Here is a 19,702-nt window from a genome sequence, read left to right on the forward strand (position 1 = left end):
CTCCAAGGTCTGCCTGTATATATCTAATATAAGTAATATAAATGAAACCATCTCATAAGAATGTTCTGTAGTTTCCTTTCTTAGCCTAACTATATCCTGGATATATTTTTTTGTCTGTACCACAGATCACTGTGAGTGACGTGCTTTCTAATTGTCACATAGCATTTCATCGGAAGCTTGCACCACAGTTTATCTGCACACCCCCCTTCTGATTGGTGGTTGGGCTTTTTTTTCGCTTTCCTTTTCTTGTTTCTGTTATACACAATAACCATTTCAGTTTGACAGAGGAAATTACAGAATAACATGGGATTGAAAGAGGCTGAGAGAAACTGGCTCACAAACTGACTTGTTTATGTGTCTATTGCTTGCTGTTTAGGAAGAAAGAGCCATTGGGATTGTGGGTACTTTGGATTCAATGTTTTTTCCTTTTAAAAAATTATACAAGTAACACATGAATATATACTTTTGGTAAACTCTGAAAACACTGAGAAAAGACTCAAGCTTGCTTTGATTATTATCCGATTACCATTCCCCTCCACTTATTTTTTTGTATGCTTTCCTCATGGTTATATATGATGGTGGCTTAACAGTTCTTTTTTCTCACTGCTCTTCTGCCCAACTGAGAAGTCCTTAAAAGCAGTGCCTACAACTGTGGCTTCAAGTCAGGGGGCTAAATGTTCTAGAAGAGCACTTTTCTATAGCTATATATCTGACCACCATTTGACCATTTTTGATCTATAAAAATGGCAGTTTTGTATAAATCAACTTAACTTCCACCATACCTTCAAAAGGTTATGCCATCATCTACAATATTATCCTTAACGAGTTTCTCTGGAGGGTTGCTTTTATTTTTAATGTCTTCTAGGGGATCCAGAACATAGTACGTAGTGCCCCCCTTTCCCTGCCCCAGTACAGCACTGGCCATGTTTTGGGAATATGGTTTATATGAAATAACATGTTTTTGACCAAAATACTTTATTAGAGTGGGAAGTTTGGTAGATGAGAGAAGAGAACTGAGTCATAAACTATCTGAGAAATTATTTTCATTCAAGTTTTCCCCCATATCTACCTAACCCAACCTGAATTTTAAAACCAGTACATGTCACCATTTTGTTCTCCTTCCTCAAAGTAATTTTTTTTTCATGTTCATTTGTGGGTTTTAATGTTGAAAGCATCCAGAACAAGCAGCATTCTTGGTGACAATTTTTTTCCCCACTTTACACCCCTCTCTGAAAGAATGCCATAGTTGTCGTGGGTCTGTGGGTTATTTCTCTAACTCTTGTGTCTTTCAGCCTATTCCAGAACCAAAAGGAGGTCGGCTTATCCAGGTGGAAGGCTACTGGATTTCGGTGGGAGACAAGGAACCTACAATAGATGAGACGTACATCCTCACGTCTTCCGTCAAGCTGAACCTGAGAGACATAGTCCGAGTGGTCTCTGCAGGGTGTGTGGACCTTTTCTCACACTGCTCTGATGTCTTACCAGCATAGGCATTGCTGAAAGTCTAGTCCTACTTCCTGAACTTTCAAAGGGCTCTATTGTTATTCATTGGCTGAGTGAATAATTATTTTCTAAGTCAATCCTGTCACTTTTCTCCAGACACAAAACATCGTTTCTAGTTGTACCTTTGGTGGGAGCAATATGGACCCAGATTATTTTGGCCATCATTAAGGTTGCTTTCTAGTATTTTGCTGATGGATACTCATCACCCATTACTTGTTAAGTGAGTAACAGTTACTCCCGCTTACTGTTTCTCACTAGTGCAAGAGAGGCTGGAATTACTTTCCTTGGTAGTTTCTGAGGAACCATTTTTACGTAGAAACTTCTCAGGGCTTAAGAAACGTTCCATTAGTAGTGCATAGGTATATAAAAACATTCTCTTATGATGATGTTAAATGTTATAGTTGTTCTTTTTTAAACACTACATGATTTAATTCTGGTTTCTGTTTTTTTCTTTTTAATTGCTTTATTGGCTGATCCTTTAAAGAACATATCCAGTGCTGATTCAGGGAGAGACATCAGTGGGTAAAACAAGCCTGCTACGGTGGCTGGCCGCAGCTACTGGTAACCACTGTGTGCGTATTAACAACCACGAGCACACGGATATTCAGGAGTACATTGGTTGTTACACATCCGACTCCTCAGGGAAGCTCATGTTTAAAGAAGGTAAGGTTATAATTCTATTCCTTGGGTCTCCTCAAGCAATCTTCATCCTTTCCAGTTGAGGCACATGGATGGATGCCACAATAGCTGTTTTTTCTTTCTCCCTGAGCTATGTGATGGTTAAGGGGTGATGGTTAGGGCCCCAGCTTCCTTTGAGCCAGACTAATCTTGTTGGCTGTACACAGGACTGGGGCCTAGGTTTTTTTTTTTTTAATTAATTAATTAATTGATTTTTGGCTGCGTTGGGTCTTCGTTGGTGCACGCGGGCTTTCTCTAGTTGCGGAGGCTACTCTTCATTGCGGTGCGCGGGCTTCTCATTGCGGTGGCTTCTCTTGTTGTGGAGCACGGGCTCTAGGTGCATGGGCTTCAGTAGTTGTGGCGCGTGGGCTTAGTTGCCCCGTGGCATGTGGGATCTTCCCAGACCAGGGATGGAACCCGTGTCCCCTGCCTTGGCAGGCGGATTCTTAACCTCTGCGCCACCAGGGAAGTCCTGGGGCCTAGTTTTGAAGAGTGCAGTTGAACTACTCCATTTCCTAGAGAATCAGAAGAGGAGTAAGCATTGAACAGAGGGAAACTGAGAATAGATACGAGAATGTGGTGACTTAAATGAAAGTAGACTTCAGGGGAAAAAGTAAGTTGTAAATGTAATATTCATCAGCTTTGGCTCCCCCTCTGTGCAAAATAAAAAGTATTTTTAATTGAAAATTATGCTTCCTTGATACTCAAAACCACAAATTATTTGGGGACATGGCTAGCTGCAGAGAACAATTTGCGTTGAAATTTAATGATAATCTAGGATTTGTTGATTTGTATATAACATTAAAAAAAAAAACTTTGGACTAATTTATGCACTAATTTTCAGTATGTATTTCCTCTAAGGTGTTCTTATTGATGCTATGAGAAAGGGCTATTGGATTATTTTAGATGAGTTAAATTTGGCCCCTACCGATGTGCTAGAGGCACTGAACAGACTGTTGGATGATAACCGTGAATTGCTCATAACAGAAACACAAGAAGTTGTTAAAGCACATCCTCGCTTCATGCTTTTTGCTACCCAGAATCCCCCAGGACTTTACGGAGGCAGAAAGGTGTGTAGCATTTGCCCCCTTACTCCTGTTTGTTACCGAGTCGAGTAGAAAAGTCGTCTTGGTAAGACTGAGATGTTTTTACCTCTTTTGAAGGATTTTTCTTTTTGTGGTGAATAGCAGAGCCTACATTTTGGAAATTAAATGAAAAGGTCCTTTGTATCATGTTGTTTCTGTGCGTTTCCCAGATGCTTTCTAGAGCCTTCAGGAATCGATTTGTGGAATTGCACTTTGATGAACTGCCTAGTTCTGAGTTGGAAACAATCTTGCACAAGCGGTGTAGCTTGCCACCCTCCTACTGCAGCAAGTTGGTTAAAGTCATGCTGGACCTTCAGGTATTCCATCTCTCCATCACTTAGTTTCAAATGGACTGTGTTGATTAGATGTGGTGATCAGAATCTGAGGCTTCCTGGGGTAGAAACAGCCCATCCACCCATTTATTATTTTTTTCAGAGTAAGGATCTTATCTTTAAAACTCATCCCATTAATAGCCAGTTTTTGGTTTTGTGTTGTAAATTGGCAATTTAATACCATGTTAAAATTTTTCTGATAATTACATGTGATGACAGTTCCCTACTTGTGGATAATATGGAACATTTTACTTAGGTTGGAATTTGGCATCAACAAACTGCAGTTTTTGTTTTTTAAATGGGTGTAATCCTTGAATGGACATAACTAAAGAGATCCTTTATGTGTGGCTCTCCCTTTTCAATTCTACAAAGCTACAGTTTTTTTTTTTTTTTAAGAATATTCCCCCCCCCCCTTTTTTCCTAAAGATTTCCCAGAACTTACTCATCATTTATTTATTTATTTATTTGTTGCGGCAGATGGGCTCCTCAGTTGCAGTCGTGGGCTCCTTAGTTGCGGCATGCAAAAACTCTTAGTTGCAGCATGCATCTGGGATCTAGTTCCCTGACCAGGGATTGAACCCGGGCCCCCTGCATTGGGAGCGTGGAGTCTTAACCACTGCACCACCAGGGAAGTCCCAGGAATATCCCATTTATTTTATGGGGTTAAAAGTGGTTTTTATCAGAATTATACGCTGTTAAATTACTTCCTAGAAAGCTAATAATTGCCACTCTTACTACTGTGGTCCCACACTATGGGATTAATTTTCCTTCATGTTTGCCACTATTTGTATTATTATTCGTAATCGTTTTCTGTGTGTTATATGAGATGGAATTCCATTATTTGTTATGTTCTTTACTTACACATGGGTTTGAACATTTATCTTCAAATGATTGCAGTCCCTTTACATTTAAGAAAAATTAATCTTAGTGGAATGAATCATTTTTATGGTAGCTTAAGTTTGTCAGGAATTTTGTATAAGTTGTACTGTACGCTTGCCATTGCCCTTTTTCATTTGTTTTGGTCCTTTAATAGTCCTATCGCAGAGGTTCTTCAGTGTTTGCTGGAAAGCAAGGCTTCATCACCCTCCGTGATCTGTTCCGATGGGCTGAGCGATACAGATTGGCTGAGCAGACAGAGAAAGAGTATGACTGGTTGCAGCACTTAGCCAACGATGGTAAGCTCTCAGCACACGCTCTCTAACTGTGGACTTCGGGCAGATTGCATGCTGTGTTATTGCAACAAATCTTGCCCAAATTGTGGCCAGTATATATATTTTACTAGGCATTGTAGGAACAGAGCCGTTCTCCCTCAAGTCCCGACTGACATTGTAAGTGGTCCTATTTCTGCAGGCCTCTGTGCTGTTATGTTTTGGTTGCTAAGGTTTTCTCACTCTTAGCTTCAGGTGGCCACCTGTGGGAGTCAGGATATGGACATAACGCCTTTAGGAGTTTAGGCAGGTGGTTGGCGAGGGTCTTTGAGCACCTTTTATCTGCATTGTGGTGACCATGGAGAGTTATGCTTGCGCCTTAGAGACGTACAGAAAACTGACGGGTTGGATAATACCAGAGTTCTGAGCGAAGGGAGTTACGTCATCTGAGACTCAGATTTGTTTATTTTGGTTTAATCCATGGGAAGAATTTGTATGTTCCTCTCCGTGCTAGCATAGAAAGCCTTTCAGAATCTTCTGATTTGAAAAGTCTTGATGAGTTGTTAACAGGGTGGTTACTGAGCGTGGGGAGGAAATAAAACTAACCCATGAGAGTTGTATTTTCTCTTTGCTGGTAAAGAGTACAGGGAGGAGCACTGTTTTTAAACTTTTTTTATCGAGGTATAACATAAAATGTAACAGTAAAGTGGGTAAAGTGCTCTGTTATTTCGTGTACAGCTTAATGTATTTTTACATATGTGGGTACCCGTGTAAATCACCACCTTGGCAAAGATTTAGGATATTTCCAGTACCTCAGAAGATTCTTTCATGGCTCTTGCCAGCCTTAACTCCTAGAGATAGATAATCACTGCTCTGACATCTGTCACCAGTGATGGATTCTGCCTGAGCTTGTGCTTCATCTAAATCGTATCATGCAGTATGTACTCTTGTGTCTGGCTTCTTTTCACTCAATCTGATGTGAGATTCAGCCATGCTGTTTTGTACATCAGGACTTCATTCCTTTTAAATTATTACTGTGTTGTAACCCATTGTATGGGAGATACCATGATATGTTTGTCTGTTCTCTTGTTGATGGACATTTGGGTCATTTCTGCTTTTTAGCTATTAGAAAGAAAAGCTGCTCTGAACATTCCTGAATGTCATTTGGTGCACGTGAGTTCATTTGTGTTGGATTACCTAGAAGTCGTGTTGCCAAGGCAGAGGGCAGGCGTATAGTTAGTTGTAGTAAGTTCTCCTGGTTTTCCAAAGTAGTTCTTCAGGTTTCCTCTTCACAGCAACTAATGCTCCATAGTATCAGTGTCCCTTGGTATTGACACTTGACGGTTCCTTTTTTATTTTCTTTCAAGGTTTTATGCTTCTGGCAGGCCGAGTCAGGAAGCAGGAGGAGGTTGATGTGATTCAAGAAGTCCTTGAAAAACATTTCAAGAAAAAATTGTGTCCTCAATCCCTCTTCTCCAAAGAAAATGTCCTAAAATTGCTGAGTGAGTAGGCCATCACATCCAGAGGAGAATGAATTGAGTTGTATTCATATTAGAACCTAAATATGTACTCTGCCTTTGATAGGTAAATTGTCTGCTCAGATATCCACATTGGAGTCTAAGTTCAGCCACGTCGTATGGACCAAGGGCATGCGGAGACTGGCGATGCTGGTGGGAAGGGCGTTGGAATTTGGTGAACCAGTGCTGCTGGTTGGAGACACTGGGTAAAGTGGGAAGACAGTAACTCATTTTGAGGGTTCAGTTCAATTCAGTAGAGTTCATGTAGTGTGTGCCCTTCTGGTTAAGAGACATGGTAGGGTGCTGTGTTTTGGGGAAGGGCCCCCTGAGCCAAGGGGCAGGCGCCCTGTGTTGGCCAGCAGTGTCTGTGGCCAGAGCTCCCCTCACTTGTTGACTGGGGTGTTCATGGGTGTGTATTTGGAATTCATGCTCCTTGTTAATCTGGTGTGTATCTCTTAACAGGTGTGGGAAAACTACTATCTGTCAGGTGTTTGCAGCCTTGGCAAAGCAGAAATTATACTCAGTCAACTGCCACTTACACATGGAGACATCGGACTTCTTGGGGGGGTTGCGACCCGTGAGACAGAAGCCAAATGACAAGGTTTGTCCTGAGCAAATGATAACATGTTCATTTAAAGAATTGCAGTCGGCTCTGTGCGAGAGTCAACTGTGGGATTTTGTTCCCGGTGGGGCATACAGGTTTGATACGTATCTTATCTTCAGATTTTCACTGGTCTGCAAGGGACCTCCACGAGCATCCTGTTATGCGAGATCTGTTCCTTGTTCTCCAGTCTTTGTTTTCTGCAGAGCAACTCCAGCAGACACCCACTAGCTACATGTGTATTGTCTTGTGGAGCCACCTGCCCTTTAATTTCACCCTCTTCTTTTCCAAATTGTAGGAAGAAATTGACACATCAAGACTCTTTGAGTGGCATGATGGGCCTCTGGTTCTGGCCATGAAGGAGGACGGCTTTTTCCTCTTGGATGAGATCTCCCTAGCCGACGACTCTGTCCTGGAAAGACTCAACAGGTACACGAGTGTAAGAGGTTTACCCTGTGTTTGATGCTTTTGCTGGTCTGGATTTTATAGATATTAATTCTTGTGCACAGTAGCGTTCTTCATAGGTACACTGTATTCAGTAAATGTTTGAAAATGATGATGAGCTATTGCTTTTTTTGGCTTTAGCACTCAGTGTCTCCTTTAAGAGACCTAGTTTTTCTGTTTAGCTGTCAGTAATCAGAAAGATGGGACTATGGGAGGATAGGGCTAAAACAAACAAGCGCAAGTTAAAATTCTTTTTTAAGGCAAATTATGTGGCCATTATCTCAATTTTTTTTTTCAAAGAACTAGAATCAAAATCCTGGATGTTACAGCTGTAAGGCCTCTCAAAACCCCAGACCAGGACGCCAACCCTCCACACCAGACTTGGCTGGCCACGTAGCCCCCTAGCCGCATACTGGTGTCGGATGTGAGAGCATGTGCTTGCGTAAGAAATCAGGCTTTGCTGGAGACATTCAAGCAAAGATGCTTTTCCAGAACAGAAAGGAAACTCATGCATCAGAAAAGGTGACTAATGAACGTACTGAAAGAATATGGCTGCACAAATACTGAAATCTGATCAGATAAAACAGTTTAAGAAGTTTCTCAAAACCTACACAGTAAGCCTACGGTAAACCTGCTTTTTGCAGTGTGAGAGACTTCAGGACAAGAGAAGTAAAGCCTGAAGTGACCTCACCTGCTCAGAACATTGCTTCCAGAAATGTTTAAAAATGACACGAAGAATATCAATGAGATTTCAGGAATATCCTGTTCAACAGAATGAAGCCCTGATAGCCAGCGTAGGATGCCTTGGCCAACCACGTAGAGAAGTCCTGAGGGACGGATCCCTGATGCGATACCGGAAATGAGGGCTCACCTGACAGAAAGCGCCCGAAAACACGGTGGTGGCCACCGTGTGAACCAGCCATCTGTCCTGACTGGCGAATAAGAACCACTGGAGGAGCAAAATTGCTATTTACCAGAGTAATCAAAATAAGTCTTGTTGTGCAATGAAAATAGTAAGATGCAGCATTTGTTGAGACCTTAAGACTCAGCAGCTTGGTCACTTGATTAGAAAAATAAACCATTGTTTCTTCAAAATAGGTGTTCAGTCATGAGATAGAAAAAAAATTATATTACTAAAAGTAAAATAAATGGAAATAACCCAGGGGGGAAAAAAAAGAAAATGAAACAGGGACTTCCCTGGCAGTCCAGTGGTTAGGACTCCACGCTTTCACTGCCGAGGGCCCTGGTTCATTTCCTGGTCGGGGAACTAAGATCCCGCAAGCTGCCCCGTCAAAAAGAAAAAGGAAAAAAAAAAAAAAAAACCTCAGATCAGTGTGAATCTTGATGAACACCTGTGTTTCTCTCTTTATCAAGGTATAATTTACATATCATGAAATGTACCTGTTTTAAATGTATAATTCAGTAAGTTATTTTTTTTTCTTTCTTTTTTTTGGGGGGCGTTGTTTCTTTGTGTGTGGGGGGCTGGGGAGTTGGGCAGTGGCCATGCCGCGCGGCTTGTGGGATCTTAGTTCCCCAACCAGGGATCGAACCCCGGGCCCCGGCAATGCGAGTGCCAAGAGTCCTAACCACTGGACCGCCAGGGAGTCCCCCAATTCGATGAGTTTTAGTAAATTTACTGAGTTTTGCAGCCACCACAATTCAGTTTACATTTTTATCATCCCAGTAGCATCCCTCCTGTGCATTTACAGTTTATCTTTGATGCCACCTCCTGCTCCAGGCAACTCCTCATCTACTTCTTGTCTGTATAGATTTGGCTTTTCAGGACATTTCATATAAATGGTCTCTTCTCTCACTTTGCGTCAATGTTTTGAGGTCCCTTCATGGTATAGCCTATATCATTAGTGTGTTCCTTTTTGTTCCTCATAGTATTTCATTGTGTAGATAAATTTATTTATTTATTTATATTTATTTTTGGCTGTGTTGGATCTTCGTTTCTGTGCGAGGGCTTTCTCCAGTTGCAGCGAGCGGGGGCCACTCTTCATCGCAGTGCGCGGGCCTCTCACCGTCGTGGCCTCTCCCGTTGCGGAGCACAGGCTCCAGACGCGCAGGCTCAGTAGTTGTGGCTCACGGGCTTAGTCGCTCCACGGCATGTGGGATCTTCCCAGACCAGGGCTTGAATCCATGTCCCCTGCATTGGCAGGCATATTCTTAACCACTGCGCCCCCAGGGAAGCCCCATTGTGTAGATAATACCATATTTTTTTATCTGTTCACCTATTCTTGGTATTTGGGTTGTTTCTATATCTGTGAATAATGCTGCCATGAACATTTGCATGCTAGGCTCCCATTTTTTATTTTTTATTTAATTTATTTTAAAATATTTATTTATTTGGTGGTGCCAGGTCTTAGTTGCGGCACGTGGGCTCCTTAGTTGTAGCATGCAGACTCTTAGCTGCGGCATGCTTGTGGGATCTAGTTCCCTGACCAGGGATCGAACCCGGGACCCCTGCATTGGGAGTGTGGAGTCTTATCCACTGCACCGCCAGGGAAGTTAGGCTCCCATTTTTTAAAACAAGTGTCTTGACGTAAGTGGGAAAAGGGAATTCTTTTTCTTTTGATCAGAACTGTTGTTCCACTACATAGGAATTGGGATAACTATTCACTTTGAAGTTTGTGGCAGGAAACCATTAACTAAAGTGAAAGCTCAGCAAAGGAGATGACTTTTTTTTTTCCTTTTTGAGAACACTGAAGACCACAAAATAGAATACAGAAGCCTTTTCTAATCTCACATTCTCCAATTTTCCTTCTAGTGTCCTTGAAGTGGAAAAGTCTCTGTTATTAGCTGAGAAAGGCAACCTAGAGGACAAGGATAATGAGGTAGAGCTGTTGACTGCTGGGAGGAAATTCCGTATCTTGGCAACCATGAACCCCGGGGGTGACTTTGGGAAAAAAGAGGTAAAACTGTGTTCTTGAAGCATAATTTTTTTATGCCTTTTGACCTCAGCTCACTGTACCCATAAATACAGTATGTAAAAATGTGTCTGGAATTTTATGTTGGGTAAAAACTGAGTAAAAGATAAAAATCCAGAGAGAGCCATTATAAGGTTGAAAAATAATTCTGACAGATAAAACATTCCTTATTTGACGTCTCACTTTTGTATGTGCCTGAAATTTCATTATTTCAATCACTTTGCCTGGCTTTTTACATATGTTAAGGTAACAAAGTCTCACGAGAGCTCTGTGTGGAAGTTATTATTGCTAGTTTTATGGATGAGAAAAGTTGAAACTGAAGTTTATTCTCAAGTTCTGCTTCTAGAGTCTACTCTGTTAAACACGAGAGTGGTGATATGAATGACTTAAAGTGACAAAAAAGCAGTCGCAGCCAGGATCCTGTCCTGGTTTTGCAGGTGGAGAGTGTCTGTTCTCTCAGGGGTTGTGTGGGTCACCCTCAGACTGTTGGTAAAGGAAAGGGTGAGGGTGATTTCTTCTGTTGAGAAGGTGGTATGAGGGTCCCCCAAGCCCCACGGCTTCCAGGCTCATGAAGCCTCTCAGTGGAGAAGTCTGTGTTGTGTGTGAGACCCTGGTGTGTTCAAGTTAGGGAGAGGGTGGTGTGGTAGTAGGTCAGGATGATGAGCAGAAATGGGTTGGTGGGGAGTGAAAGCAGGTAAGATTCCTGGTAACTTGGTGGCTGCCTGAAGTGTAAAAGTGATATTTAGGGCCTGATTTTCCTCAGTAGCATAAGAAGAAAGATGATCGCTGTGCTTTGGGAAATGTACTGAAGGGAAGAAATAACATACACCACAGTTTCAAAGTATGAAAACAGGCTCTGTGGCAAGTGGAAATAGCACAGAAAGATCTGATTTCAAGGTTGTATGTGTTAACTTGCCTGTCAGGTTAGCTTAAGTTATTTTTAGACAGAGATTGCCGGCTTTTACCGAAGGGAAAGCTAGCTTTTGGTTCTGCCTGCCTTGCTGCAGAGGGAGGCGGGATCCTGGAACCACGTCCTGCTCAGCCGGGATGGTGCTGAGCAGCACACGCACACCCCTGGGGCCTTTGCTGAGCTGCTCCTGAGTGCAGGCGTTGTTCCTGGTCCTGCTGTGCTAGGCCGGGGAGGCGAAGGATGGAGTTGATCTGTGCAGTAAAAGAAAATCGTTGGTGAACTTTTGTGAGCGGGTGTTATCTGACCTAGGGGGAGGGTGGGATGAATCCAGACTGAGGGCAAAGGCCCTGAGACTGGAGGACTAAACAGTTCTTTGTCATACGAGAGGTAAATATATACCTGTTTGCAATTTCACTCCCTTTGAGCCACATCAAAGTTTTCTCCTTCTGCTTCAGACAGCTCTCCCCCATGGGAAGATAATGTTTATTTTCTCCAAACCACCAGTCAAGTAGCTGAAGGGAAAGTAAAGGGAAGGGCCTTTGCTTAGGGGAAAGTGTTGGGGTTTGGGAGTCATCTACTAGGGCTGAATCCTTCTTGCACCACGGACTCTATAAGACCTTGAAGTTCTCTATCATGATTATAAAGAAAGGGGTGGTAGTACGAGCTCGGGGAGTGTGGTGGAGATAATGAGGTGACATGTGGAAGGAGCCGGACAGATAGGTGTTCAGTGAATTATAGACAGTAGTAGAGGTGATAAAAGAAGCATTGGGTATTTGCCACATTCACAGCCAGCATTCATTCAAAGGATTTGTTTTCTAGCTTTCCTCATAGGTATTAAATTCACATTAGGATTTGTGTTCTTTGTAGCTGTCTCCTGCCTTAAGAAACCGTTTTACAGAAATATGGTGCCCTCAAAGCGCAAGCCGTGAAGACTTAACTCAGATTATCAGCCATAACCTTCGTCCAGGACTGTCTCTGGGCAGAACAGATCGTAAAGGTGAGAGTGTTCAGGTGGTGGCGGTGGGGTGTGTGTGTGTGCTGGAGGGAGGGGAATAGCATGTTTAGCAGTAGGTGTGTATGGCCTGTTCTATGGAGAAGTGATAACAGGTAGATAGATCTAAGGAAAATGTGATACTAGCCTGTTGCCCTATACCAAAGTATCCCTTCTTCATCTTGCTTCCATCACCGGGTTACTACGTTTTAGCTTTCTGATTGTTTCACCTGTCGGCTGTCTTTATATATAAGGCATATTTGTTGGCTAAAGATAAGGAAATGTGGTTTAAATTTTAATCATTACCACCATTAGAAAATGTTTATAGAATATTAAACTGCATTTCTTTAGTAGTTGTCAACTAATTTATTATCATTTCACTTTATTTTATTTTAAATTTTCCTTTTATTATGAAAATTTCAAACACAAGGAAAATAGAGTAGTATTTTAAAAACTCCCATAGACTTGTAACCTAGATTTAATAATTCTTAAAATATCAAGGCTTCCCTGGTGGCGCAGTGGTTGGGAATCTGCCTGCTAATGCAGGGGACATGGGTTCGACCCCTGGTCTGGGAAGAGCCCATATGCCGCGGAGCAACTAGGCCCGTGAGCCACAACTGCTGAGCCTGCGCGTCTGGAGCCTGTGCTCCGCAACAAGAGAGGCCGCGATGGTGAGAGGCCCGCGCACCGCGATGAAGAGTGGCCCCCACTTGCCGCAACTAGAGAAAGCCCTCGCGCAGAAACGAAGACCCAACACAGCCAAAAATAAATAAATAAATAAATTAATTAAAGTTATGTTGCATTAAAACAAACTGCATATTAAAAATAATACATTTAAAAAAAATATCCAGTAAGAGCCAAAATATTTATTATACGGTTCTTTTTTTTTTTTTTTTTTTCAAATTGAGCTTAGACTGCCCTGATTAATCCCATATTCTCGGCATTGAATGGGCTAAATTTAGGACGTAGATCTGGTTCTAAGCCTTAATACAAACCCTAATACAAGTAGTTTTTTGGATCATTTTGCCTCTCTGTCTTAAAGAATATAAAAGGTTGTCTGCTTCTTTGAGATTGAGGTTCATGGATATGTTCAGCTTTTTACAGGCACGCTAAAGCACAGCTTCAAAAATAGGTAGGATGGCTGTGGAGAGTAGGTGCATGGATCCCAGCCTCATCTGTGGTATATTAGGAAAGATTGGCTCTTTAGTCACCTGAGCACAGACTTCCTTTTAAGAAGGGCCTTTACTGAACCTCAGTATTCACGGGAGTACCCAGTGCTGTCTGAACAGCTGGAGTTCCCCTGGCTCCACCAATATCACAGCCACTCAGTGGTGCAGAATTGACTAAGCCTGCGATTCCCAAACTCACCTGGACAACTGGTTTAAATACAGCTTGCGGGGCCCTGCACCCAGGGCTTCTGATTCAGTCGGTCTGGTGTAGGGCATGAGAATTTGCCTTCCTAACAAGTTCCCACGTGGTCCAATAATATTGGTCTACAGCCGACACTCAGAACCTCTGACTTACCTTGGTTGTGTGCATTGGTGCATTTATGGTGAAAATTCAAGTAAAAAGAGGAGAAGACAGAAATTGTTAAGCTGGCATGGTTTGTCTTTCGGCTCTGGGTTGGGACTGGGTCCCCCAAGGAAGTAACCTCTGACTCTCCTGTGGGCTGCTTACTTTTCTGAGCTACTTGGATTGTGATAAGAATGGCGGAGGATGCAACTGCCGTTAAGCTGCCACGTTTGCTGCATCATCAGTGCTTTTCATGTTTAAGTGAGCAAACGGTTCCTCCACAGGGCCTAAGCCCTGGGACCCCTAGGACTTACTCCGAGCCGTACGGCTTGTCCTTAAGGAGCTTGTTTACTCCGCGCTTTCCGGGCTGCACGGCAGCAGACTTCCCTGGGGAGGCATTAGAGGCCCCGAGGGGAGGAGCATGGAGCACGAGGGAGAAGTGGCTTAATAATGTATCGCAGTGTTTTCATTTGGAAATGGATCAGCGTGGCACAGCATAAAAACAGTTTTGAAATTGTGTAATATAAAACAGGAAATCAGGGAATTCCCTGGCAGTCCAGTGGTTAGGACTCCGTGCTACCACTGTAGGGGGGCACAGGTTCGATCCCTGGTTAGGGAACTAAGATTCCACAAGCCGCACACCACCCAAAAAAAAGGAAACTAGACATAGCTTTTCCCCAGATTTTCTTTAAGGACATATATGATTCATTGAATTTAATATTTCAACTATTATGGATTCTAAATTGAATTCTGAGCCTATTTAGGATATTTAAGATATATTTACTGCATCGTCTTAATGAAAATGTAAATACCACTGTGGGTACCACTTTTTCTATTATTTTTGGTTCACAAATCTCAATAGTGGTATTATGTATACATTGATAATATAACAAAAAAAGATTCTGTAATGAAATCTTTTCTATATTTGATGTATTGATGAAATTGATGTATTTAAAAAAAATTGATCTCTGAAGGGCATGTGGGCTGCTTTTGCCATTCTCAACCTCTCATTGACCAGTATTTCTCAAAGCATTCTCTTTTCATTAAAATGATATATTGTTCAGAGCTTTTCTTTGAGTTGTATTTCTAGAAGTAGAAACAAGGAACTTCCGAGCTCCCATTAGTTGTGGCCAGATTGCTCTCCAGAAAGTTGGCCCCATTCACAGTGCTGCCAGCAGCTTATTAATTAGTTCCCCGACCAGGGATCGAACCCGGGCCCCAATACTGAGAGCGCCGAGTCCCAACCACTGGACTGCCAGGGAATTCCCGTCATTTTTTTTTTTTTAAATACAATGAAATCTATTATTTTATCCTTGTTAATTTAATGGATATTCTAAAATTTCATTTTCTTTTATTACTAGTGAATGGAGCATTCTCTAGTTTATTTAAAAATAACTATTATTTTACATATTGCTATTTGTATATTTTTGGATAATATTCCTTAATATATTTATCACGTAGGTTTCTCTCCTGTTATCTTCAATATTTGTTGTTAAAAAATACATATATGAACCCATCCCATCCACTTTATCTCTGATGATCTTTTATTTCTTTAATAGTCATGATTTAATTCCTCTCTATTAATGGATAAATTATTTCATTTTCCTTAAGTCCTTGATTTACCTCACATTTTTTCCACTCTGAAATGTGGATCCAGGTACTCATGTTTAACATCTAGCTTTTGAAACAGTATTTAATTTCTTTCCTCTTGTTACTAGACTTTCTCCCATGAGTTGTCATTTTATGTTCTTTCTTAAGATTTGTGTTTTTTTCTATAATTAGTATTTTTCTTCTAACCAGTTTGCAGTGTAGCTTGAAAGCTGTTACTGTATAGTCTACTTTTTATTACAGCAGTGCTGATTCCTCCTTATCATATTTTCTTTTTAAAAAGCATTCCTTGATATTCATACTTTTTAGATAAATGTTTACTATTGATTTCAGAAGTTATATGAAGTACTCTACTAAATTTGATTGTCATTGCTTTGAATGTCTGTGTATGGCTTAAGTATTCTGTTTCCAGACAAATATTTTACAATATGAAATTGTGAAAATTAGAATAGTCATTAACTTGAATCATGAAACATGATTTGTGAATCCTCTAATTTGCTAAATTGTGATTGATGAACAGATGGACCAGACAAACAAAAAACCTAGACTAAATGCCACTGAAATCATGATAATCCCCATTCCACTGAATCAGTTAAAAATATAAATAAATCTGTATGTTTTCTAAAATCATTGTGTCTTGTCTTCAAAATTGTATCTGAACACAAACCAAATGAATACTTTATTTCTCTGAGTTGTTTTCAGGGCGCTTTCTTAGACTTTAATTCTCGAAGTTTTCTTTCTGGTGTTTTTTTGTTTGTTTGTTTTGGTAGGGGTAGAATGCTGTTCTTGAACCCTATGGGAATGTGATTATAGCCGTGGACCCCATTTGCTTAGAAAAAGTATTAATGTACATTCACAAAAATTTGCATATAATCTCATGAAACATAGATCCCTTTTAAACCATCGATGGGCCCCAGGTTGCAAATCCCTGTCCGGAGTCTTCCCAAACAGCAAATACCTTTGCTTTCTTGTGTCTTAGGGGCTGACATAGCTGAGGTGATGCTGGATTTCATTGACTGGCTGACCCACCAGGAGTTTGGCCGAAGGTGTGTGGTCAGTATCAGAGATATCCTGTCCTGGGTTAACTTCATGAACACAATGGGGGAGGAAGCTGCTTTGAAAAGGCCGGAGACCATCTCCACAGTGACGTCTTTTGTCCACGCCGCCTGCCTGGTGTACGTGGATGGAATAGGTTCAGGTATGTTGTCTGTTAGCTGGTGAGAACAAGGGGTTAGGGTAGAGGGAACTGTGAGATGGAGCAAGCCCAGACCTCTGAGCCAGATACCTGTAGCATTTCCAAGACTCACAGTGGCTCTCTTGTTCTTTTACTCTTCTTGAGAGGCGATTGGTGTAAAAGATACGCGAAAGCTTTTCATTGCTTATAGACCAGGGGTTTAGTAAATGTGAAGTAGTGATTATGATAGAAAGAAGACTGCTGGAAATGCTTTTGCTCCTGAAGAACTTAACATGACATTTCTTAAAACAGTCATTTAGAGTTAACGGGCCTGAATCCTGTAGTTTGTTTTAAGTGTACTACAATTTTATTAAATTTAATGTTTAAGTTTTTTTCAGCCATGAAAATTAGAAATACAAGCCCACATGACTAAAAGTACCCTATTAGTTACTCTTTTCTCCAGACTGATTTCTCATGGGGTGACTGGAGTGCTTTACTGAATAAGCTGCTGCTGAATTGATGACCTGACAGTTGTGTGGAGAGGGGAGTCACACTCCTTCTTAGGGCTGCTTATACTAGCAGTCGTATTTTGGCTGTGATTCAGGAGCCCGTCCTAGAGTTCCTGCTGAGTGGTTGTGAAGCTGGGTGCCCTGCTGTTGTTTGATGGACTGATCCTCTTCCTTTAGGGGTAACTTCATCTGGGTTTGGTACGGCTCTCTTGGCTCGCAAAGAATGTCTGAAATTCCTAATCAAGAAACTTTCCAAGATCGTCCGACTTACAGAAAGTCAGAAAAATGAATTGAAGATTTATGACAGACTCAAAGCCAAAGAATTCACTGGGATAGATAACCTTTGGGGAATTCATCCATTTTTTATACCAAGGGGTAAGAATGATTTTTAATAAATAAGATTCTCTTCTTGTGGTTCACAAATACCTGACCTTTATTGTGACTTTTAACTTCAGTATATCATGACTACTTTTTATCTGAGTTAGAATCTGACTTGGCGTAATCATAATTGTGTGAGTGGTTAAAAATATATAACTGGCATATAAAAATAGGAGAAAATACAGTCTTTAATACATGAGTAAATTGTCCCGTTAAAAATGCATTTATTTGTTTATTATTTGGTGCTCAAAGCAAGACCTTTCCTGTAGTGGTAATTCAGCCCATAATGTTTCAACTAAGAACTTTATCGCCTTTTACAAAAACAGTTTTGTGAACCCTTGAGGGCAGGTGTCATTCATCTTCCTGTCCCTGGCATCTGCCACGTAGCCTAGCAGTCATAGGCATTCAGAGAATGTCTGCTGAGTGAGTGAATGGATGAATAAATGAGTGATTAAATAGGAAATGCAGGTGGATTTCAGTTCTAATCCTTGCTCTTATTAGGTTGCCTCTGTCAAATATTTAAATGAGGTAGTTATATTAGATATTTATCCAGGGCACTCTGAATTTTTCGGATTGTTGCTTCTCTAGCAGAGTCATCTCTTTCTTGTCCCTTCTTTCCTCTCTGTGTCAAGAATTGTTGAATGCCTGGAATGTGTAGAGGTGCAGTGGCAGTTAGCGGGGGTTCAGTGGTGAACTAAAGCAGCCCAGCTTCCGGGCTGAATGGAACATTACCCCTTTCCCTCTCCCTCTTCAACAGTACTGTCTTCATCCCTGATGGGCCCCCCCCCCCCCCCCGTGATCTAACCATTAGATCCCTTCCCTAAGCCGTCATGGTAGTATTCAGTTCTCTCGTGTAGGAGCTGTGTGCTCGTGGCCTGGGACTGGGGTGGTCCTTGCTTCTGCTTCCGTAGCTGAGGTAATAAATGTTTTCCTAGCCCCACTGCCTCCAAACTGATGTACCAACAGCTTCTGCCAGGAGACATAGTGGCATAAATATTAAGCCCTCTAAGACTGTTATTAGTCCTGCACTTCAGCTATACTATGGGTTAAGGATGCATCCTGAATCGTCTTGGTGGCCTAAAAACCTTGGATGAAATTGTTTATATGGAACCATCTGGCCTATATACCAAGCTTCCACTTGACTTTTAGGAAAATACAAGTATAAGGTAAATTGTACAAGTACAGGTAGTAGTAATTCCAGGTGTAGGTTGTGAAAGGAAAGATGTATGCTTGCAGTTTCGACCTATATGAGTATGTATAGATGTAGGTGTAGGAAGTGCCGAGATCTGTGTAGTAGGCACAGTTGAAGAAAGTATGCTGCTGGCTCTTCCTGGAAAGCATTTTATGGACCCAAAAGTGAGGAAATATCAAAATAGGGCTAAGCGTTTTCACCACAGATGGTACTTCACTGACTGACAGTCTACTTGGTGGATTCTTTTAATCTCCAGTTGATATATATGTATGATTTGGTGATGTCTAGCTTAAATGTGGCTTTTCTTTTCTCCACTTCAGGACCTGTCTTGCACAGGAATAATATCGCCGACTATGCACTCAGCGCGGGCACCACAGCTATGAATGCCCAGAGGCTCTTAAGAGCTACAAAACTGAACAAACCTATCCTCTTGGAGGGCTCCCCTGGTGTGGGCAAGACGAGCTTGGTGGGAGCCTTAGCCAAGGCTTCAGGCAACACTCTTGTCCGAATCAACTTGTCAGAGCAGACGGTAAGCTTAAGTCACGCTACAGCTGATGGGGGTAGGTGTAGGGAGTAATGTTTTTATCTATTTATAGAGTTTTCTAGTCAGAAATAATCACGATGTCAGAACCCCAAATATTTCATGGTGATAAAGACCATAGCAACATGATCCACAAACCTAATTCTCCTTTTGTGTTCATTAATAGATGACACCTGTAGTAGTATTCTCTCTGGATGCTTTATTGTAATTCTCTTTTGAGGGAGAATCACTCATTTCAGTTTTTATTGTAATACAGCCTCTCTCTATTTTTGTCCTTTCTAAAAATATTAATTACAGATAAAATGACCCTTTAAACAATCTTATGACAATATGGGACAGAGATGACAAATTAACTAATCTCCTGGGATGGGGTCTGGGAGGAGGGCCTTGTTTTTGGTGTGTGTGGTTTTTGTTTTTGTTCTTTAAGGTCACCAATTTATTTCCAAGTACATCCAATGTTGAGAACTATTGATCTAGAGCTCCAGTTGATAGATGCTTAGACTATTGTGATGATAAGATGCTTGGGGCATGTCTGGGCTCCTGGTAAAGAGTTCTGGCATTGATTAGTTCTCTCTTGGGGGTAAGACTAAAAAGTGGTACAAGGCCTAAGTATTTACCATTTTACGTTTGGGGTCTTGGGATCTAGTTA

General features: G+C 41.4%; 2 protein-coding genes across 3 annotated transcripts in view; both read left to right on the forward strand.

The window, feature by feature from the left end:
- MDN1 (midasin AAA ATPase 1) overlaps positions 1-19,702 on the forward strand; it is a 158,572-nt gene that overhangs the window by 55,889 nt on the left and 82,981 nt on the right. For both annotated transcript variants that reach the window (XM_059941583.1, XM_059941584.1), the window contains 14 exons: positions 1,293-1,444; positions 1,988-2,166; positions 3,043-3,251; positions 3,437-3,583; positions 4,632-4,773; positions 6,114-6,248; positions 6,331-6,469; positions 6,726-6,864; positions 7,163-7,293; positions 10,079-10,223; positions 12,016-12,145; positions 16,239-16,457; positions 17,120-17,317; positions 18,833-19,041. In XM_059941583.1, coding sequence (XP_059797566.1) covers positions 1,293-1,444; positions 1,988-2,166; positions 3,043-3,251; positions 3,437-3,583; positions 4,632-4,773; positions 6,114-6,248; positions 6,331-6,469; positions 6,726-6,864; positions 7,163-7,293; positions 10,079-10,223; positions 12,016-12,145; positions 16,239-16,457; positions 17,120-17,317; positions 18,833-19,041 — 2,274 coding nt within the window. The remainder of the gene's footprint in view (positions 1-1,292; positions 1,445-1,987; positions 2,167-3,042; positions 3,252-3,436; positions 3,584-4,631; positions 4,774-6,113; positions 6,249-6,330; positions 6,470-6,725; positions 6,865-7,162; positions 7,294-10,078; positions 10,224-12,015; positions 12,146-16,238; positions 16,458-17,119; positions 17,318-18,832; positions 19,042-19,702) is intronic.
- Positions 7,857-8,171, forward strand: LOC132376380 (mitochondrial import inner membrane translocase subunit Tim9-like). The gene is given in 3 exon segments (XM_059942057.1): positions 7,857-7,954; positions 7,956-7,989; positions 8,064-8,171. Coding segments are annotated over 3 exon segments (240 nt in total).

Source organism: Balaenoptera ricei, chromosome 12 (assembly GCF_028023285.1).
Source record: "Balaenoptera ricei isolate mBalRic1 chromosome 12, mBalRic1.hap2, whole genome shotgun sequence".
NCBI classification, from domain to species: domain Eukaryota; kingdom Metazoa; phylum Chordata; class Mammalia; order Artiodactyla; family Balaenopteridae; genus Balaenoptera; species Balaenoptera ricei.